Genomic DNA, 6,027 nt, shown 5'->3' with positions numbered 1-6,027 from the left:
TTTTCTCTTTCGTCTTCCCCCCCCCCCCCCTCCTTTATCCCTTACTTTACGGCGTGGTTCGAATGTCCACCGAGATGTGTGAGCTGGGGCGCGATTACGGATCAGTCTCAAAAAACTGTCTCAATATTGAGACAGTGACGTCAAAATGACGACACCGAGAAATGCCGACCGCCGAATCGGCCAATGCGGAGCAAGGAGGCGGTGGGCTCCGCCACGAAACCACTATTCGCACGACAAGGGACCGTAGACTAATGTTTTGCAGTAAAAACGCAGTGAATAAAAACGAGTAATGTTTTATTTTGCTAAGTAACTGTATTTCAAACCCAACAGCACCAAGCAAAAGAACCAGTGTTTTCATTTTTGCAATTAAGTTTGCTGTTCAGTCACTTTTTTTGCCGCGAAGGCGTGCTGTCAGCGGTATAGCGTGAACAAAAACGCAATGAAAAAAATGAACAAAAACGCAATGAAGAAAACAAGCAATGTTTTATTTTGGTAGTAAACTGTGTTGCAATCTCAACAACACGACGGAAAATTAGAAGCATTCTCAGTTTTGCAATGAAATTTGCTGCAGGTTAACTTCTTTTGCCATGAGGGCGCGCTGGCAGTGCTATCGCGTGAACATGGCGGCGTGCAAGAAAACAGCTGATTCCACGGCTAGTTCCCGATTTTTGCGTGTCGTCTAAAATCAAGGCACTTTGCGGATGTCTGAGGTGTGCAGAAAAAATCTGATTGAAGGCAGTGAATGCTACGGGACTGCGGAGATCAAGTTACAAGGAGCGCTGGGCTTGAAAATCGACGAAGACAACATATTGTGGTAAGTGTGTATTTGCTTATTATCGATGACAACAATAGCCCAAAGATGCTCTTCGGTTGACGTGTGGGATGTGTAGTTCCGTATTTTGTTTGCTAAATACAAGACGACGGGGAAGTGTGACATATGGGGCGAAATAAAGTTGTATGGCTGCGTGATCGTCAGTTCATCGTGTGTAGGCGTGTAAGTAAGGAACGATCAAGGACGAGAAAAACGATTAAGGCCGTTTCACATGATGCGATTGTTGCCGCAGCGCAGTGCGATTTCTGCCGCTGTGCGACAGAAATGCGCGTCGTTCTCGTCGCAGGGCCACTGCGACAGACTTTCAACAAGTTGGTCGCATTGTCGCAGCGTCGGTGCGGTCGCAGCGATGGCCGCAGTAGTCAGCCAATAGGAGGTCAGCGACATGACAGGAAAATCCCGAAAACGTTTAATTGAGCTTAAGAATACATCACATCTCAATATTATTACCCATGATTACGAAATCAACGCCTGCCACGATGGTTGACATTTATTGCAGCCGAAGAATTTTCGGCCACTGAAAGGCCGCACCGACGCTAGTGCGCTGGTGCAGACGGCACCGACTGAATTCATCGGCTGCGATTACCGTTATCATTTGAAACGGCTATCCACCATCATGACGACAGCACGTGTGTCCAAAGAGCAGCTCGTCATGATGGTGGAATTTATGGAACAGCACCCGGCGCTCGCCCACGCTGCCTCACCCCTTTCCGGGGGCTACACGGCGGCTCGCAGGCGCGAGCTGTGGCAGCAGCTTGCGGCCCTGCTGAACGCCGCGGGCCCCGCTGCAAAAACTGCGCTTCAATGGCGCCACACTTGGCAAGTGTGGTGCACCCGCTGCAAGAAGCAGGAGGCGCAGTTTTTGGCGGCGGGAAGGTGAGCGTGTCAACAACGGTCTGTCGAATGGCCCTTGAATATGTCTCTCCACACCCTGTCGCAGGGGCACTGGAGGCGGCAGGCTGCCGGGGCTGGCAGGCCGGGCGTGCAAGCTGTGGTCGCCGGGCCTCGTTCTAGGCGTCGCAGCTCCAATGTTCTCTTCGTCCAGCCAGGTATGTTGTAAGCTGCGGTGACGTTAGTAATAATGAGGGGGGAATGATAGGGGAGGCTAATGAAGAATAATGACTGTCAACCTCGGGGCCATGTACTGTGAGCAATGCACACACAGAATGAACTTCGAGACACTCGTGCATGAACGTGGGGCGCTGTGCCTCTTGCAGGACAAGCCCCGTGTGTCCGTGGGGGAGATGCCAGGGACGAGCGGCCTGCAGCAGGCAGAGGCGCGCTCTCCATCTGGTAAGTGAAAATTTCGTCATTTGATATGTACACCTAACAACTTGTGTACATTGTTGACTTCGTTGTGGTTTTTCTTTTAGTTAGGGAGGGATGCGAATGCTGAGCTAAGAAATGCAACCTCGAGTTATGTACCTTGTACTACATTGCCCTCTTGGTACTGCTATGTTTCTTCTTGTGTCTCAGTACCTAGTAACCGTGTGTTTTGCACCAATACACGCTCTGCTGAAACTGTCCACTAAGCACTGCTGTCTTGTGGAATGAATTCACATAGATGGCACCCCCCCGGAAGAAGAGCTGGAGGAGCTGGACGAGGAGGAGGAGGGCGCACCTTGTGACACAGCCTGTGAGTTGGTGTCCCAATATCATGCTGCACATTATCCATTTCGCAAGCTACCTAACAATAATACCATTCGCAGGAGCAGACTATCAGTATCACTTTAGAATACGCACACAAGTTTGGTTTGGTTTATGGGGCTTTAACGTTCCAAAGCGACTCCAGCTATGACAGACGCCGTAGTGAAGGGCTCCAGGAATTTGGACCGCCTGGGGTTCTTTACTGTGCACTGACATCGCACAGTACACGGGCCTCTAGAATTTCGCCTCCATCGAAATTCGACCGCCGCGTGTTTCGGGCCAGCAGCCGAGCGCCATAACCACTCAGCCACCGTGGCGGCCACCCACAGAAGTGTCTTTCATATGCACCACTGGTACCTTGTGCACGCTTTTTCCCTTTTATAGCGGAAACTGTGGTGTCTGCGATGGTTACACAAATGTGCACATTGAAACAATGCTGTTTTTGTCATACTGCTGATTATGAATGCTTTTATGTACTGCTCCCCGGTATGCATGTCAACAGCCCTCTGAGTATTGCACCAAACAGTCAGGTTATTGTACATCGTGCGCCACTATATGACAAGTGTACATTCAGTCACTTTCTCCTTTTGACAGCTACACAGGAGCGGCGAGATGTGGTGGCGGGGCGTCCGTGGCAGCAGCAGCGGAGCACGCGGGCGGAGGAGGTCCGCCAGCTGCTGACAGAGACGCGGCGGACCAATGACCTCCACGAAGCCCGTGCTGCTGAGGACGCCACATTTCATGTGCGCCTCCTAGAGGTATGTGCACACAACACCCACCACATTTAGTGAAGGAGAAGCATCTGCATGCAACGTGTTGTATATACATTCACAGTTCGAAACCAATGCGTGACCTGTAGAGACATTTCACTAGTTCATATTTATGTCCAACGAGCCCTACATGTCTGTGAAGTGTGCAAATGAAGCTCCTTTCATGTGCAGGAACAGCGGCGAACAACAACAGCAGTGCGCAGCCTGACGGCGGCAGTGACACAATTGACTGCCGCCGTCACAGAAACCGGGGCGCACATGGTGCGCACTGCTGAGGCGGCAAGGGCCGACACGATGCGCCTCACCGAGCAAGTGGTACTTGCGGTGGCCCTGATTGTACGTGTTTTGAACAATCAGGTCCAGCCACCGCAGTAACTTGTTCGGTGGGGCTTTTTTTTCCTTTTTTACCGGTTTTTTCTGGTTTATTTTTGCGTTCTGCAAGGTACAGAGCATTTTTTTATTTCCCTGCTGGGTGCAGGTGTTATGTATACAATCATTTTCCTTCTGCAAGGTGCACAACATTTTTTATTTCCCTGCCGGGTGCAGGCGTTATGTATATATTTATTTTCCTTCTGCAAGGTGCAGAACATTTTTTTATTTCCCTGCCAGGTGCATGGGGCTTGTGTATGAATGTTTTTTTTCCTTTTGTACTTTTTAACTTGTGTGCAGTGTACAGGCTGTGCAGTATTCGTTGTTCACTTTGGTTTCGTGCTTCAATGTGGAAGCATTGCTAGTCCCATTACGAGAAAACCTGACGGCATGTATGAGCACTCGCAGATGGTACAGAAAATCCCAGTCATGTCAGGATAAATTTGCCGTCATCACGTGATCGCATGGCGCACACGGCAAGCCGAGGGCCGCCTTTCCCGACGGTCATATACATGACATTCGCGTTATACACCCCCCACTGACTGAGTTCAATATGGCGAAACGTTTCCCTGCTACATTTGTGTCAAAATTGCAACTAACCATTTCTCGTGCAGTGTTCCAGGTGGTGTCATACGCACGTGGTTTCACATTCCTGCACATAACCAGTCTGAAGTGTGTGTGCAAATTTTTTGCGATGGTACCTTGCAACATTGTGCAAGACACACACAAGGTGTGTGATATGTACTGTTTACTTTGATTTCGTTTTTAGCTGTTACCTTTTTACGTTCTGCAAGACACACAACGTATGCTATATCTAGTCAGTGTTTGGTTTTTCATATGTCCATTACTCTTCCTCCTTTGCACATTCACGATTGTGTATTTTAACGACACGTTGTGATACACGTGCTTAAAGGAACAATGTTGTAGAGGGCTCCGGGTTAATTTACACCACGGGGTTCTGGAACGTGTGTACACATTGCGTAGCGCACGCACACTGTCCGTCGCAATGTGACCGCCACGGCTGACAGTTAACCTGCTCCACATCGGTAGCAGAATACTTCAAACAAACAGTGGGGTGCCACGACGGGGCCTACCATGACTTGTTTCAAAATATTGGAAGGTATATATAGGAACTGTAGAACTACCATAGTCCTCTATAAAGTCAGCATTCAAACTCCAATAAGGAAGGACGTCGGGCAAGGAGACAAGATTTCGCCAATGCTATTCACCGCCTGTTTACAGGAGGTATTCCGAGGCATGAAATGTGAGCAGTTGGGAATAAGAGTAAATGGAGAGTACCTAAATAATCTGCGATTCGCTGATGACATTGCCTTGCCGAGTCGCTCAGGTGATGAACGAGTTAGAGCAGAACGGTGGGTCTAAAAATTAACATCCAGCAAGCCAAAGTAATGTTCTACAGTCTAGCAAGGAAACAGCAGTTCACAATTGGCAATGACAGCTGATCGTGAGATGGAAAAAAAACTAGACGGATAAGAATGGGGTGGAGCAGATATGGCCAGTCCTCTCAGATCATGAATGGCAGTTTACCAATATCCCTAGGACAGGGCATGTAATTGCAAGGCAAGATAACCGCTGCTCCTTCAGGGTTACGGAGTGTATTCCAAGAGAAGGAAAGCACAGCAAGGGGGCGGAACTAAGTTAGGTGGGCGGATGAGAGAAGTTTGCGGGTACAGTGGACGCAGCTGGCAAAGGACAGGGTTAATTAGGGAGACATGGAAGACGCCTTTGCCCTGTAATGGGCGTAGTGAGGCTGATGATGATGAATGAGAATTTTGTCATGTTACAGTCATTATGACAGCACAACTTGCCATATTCATGATGCATTTCGTTGTGTGTCAATCTTCTTGGAACTGCTATGGTTTGCCATTGAGCAGAAATTCATAACACGTTGTCGTTTTGATATTCATGCATTTTGTGGGTGATACACATTTTCTAGTCAGGCGAAATGTATTACACACGTAAAGCGCATTGCTTTAGATGTGTACCACGGTTTAATATGGGCTGAAGTGCGTTTTATGTTTACATAACTCACGTAGAAGCTGTGGTAACACGTAGGCCGCTAGTCTTGTCATGTTTATCATGTTTGTATGTTGCAATTTGTGCACCACACGTGAAGATGTTACTTGTTCATGGTATTGCAAGCAGTGCATTTTGCACCTATCTGTTCAAATAAAAACACTTGTGATAAATGCTGGTAAAAAAAATAAAAGTGCATGCTGAAAGGAACTCTGAAATGATTTCGATGGACATATCGTAGTGCAAGAGAGGTCAAGTGCTCTTTGTTGGTATTTCAGTTAAATTTTAAAGGTGTGCTTGCACCCTGTAATTTAGGAATAAATAAAAAAGTCCTCCTCGCAGTAGGTCATAACCAAAGGGGACAACACACCT

The 6,027-nt window shown here is 48.1% G+C and overlaps 1 protein-coding gene across 1 annotated transcript; it reads left to right on the top strand.

Annotated features, from left to right (window-relative positions):
- Positions 1-2,052: 2,052 nt before the first annotated feature.
- On the top strand, positions 2,053-3,691 carry LOC144105733 (uncharacterized). Its single transcript, XM_077638838.1, has 4 exons — positions 2,053-2,125; positions 2,397-2,468; positions 3,074-3,237; positions 3,421-3,691. Exons 1-4 carry the CDS (start codon positions 2,077-2,079, stop codon positions 3,622-3,624), a joined length of 489 nt encoding a protein of 162 aa, XP_077494964.1. The 5' UTR covers positions 2,053-2,076; the 3' UTR covers positions 3,625-3,691.
- The last annotated feature ends 2,336 nt before the right edge of the window (positions 3,692-6,027 follow it).

The sequence above is a fragment of the Amblyomma americanum genome, chromosome 9 (genome assembly GCF_052857255.1).
Source record: "Amblyomma americanum isolate KBUSLIRL-KWMA chromosome 9, ASM5285725v1, whole genome shotgun sequence".
In the NCBI taxonomy this organism is placed as follows: domain Eukaryota; kingdom Metazoa; phylum Arthropoda; class Arachnida; order Ixodida; family Ixodidae; genus Amblyomma; species Amblyomma americanum.
This window is presented reverse-complemented; position numbering and strand designations above follow the sequence as displayed.

What these genes read in the sequence shown, in the direction of transcription:
- LOC144105733 (XM_077638838.1), top strand. Translation starts at nt 2,077, where the DNA reads ATGCCAGGGACGAGCGGCCTGCAGCAGGCAGAGGCGCGCTCTCCATCT. An exon ending in CGCACCTTGTGACACAGCCT is followed by an intron (nt 2,469 to 3,073) that starts GTGAGTTGGTGT and finishes TCCTTTTGACAG; the next exon opens with CTACACAGGAGCGGCGAGAT. An exon ending in TTCATGTGCGCCTCCTAGAG is followed by an intron (nt 3,238 to 3,420) that starts GTATGTGCACAC and finishes TTTCATGTGCAG; the next exon opens with GAACAGCGGCGAACAACAAC.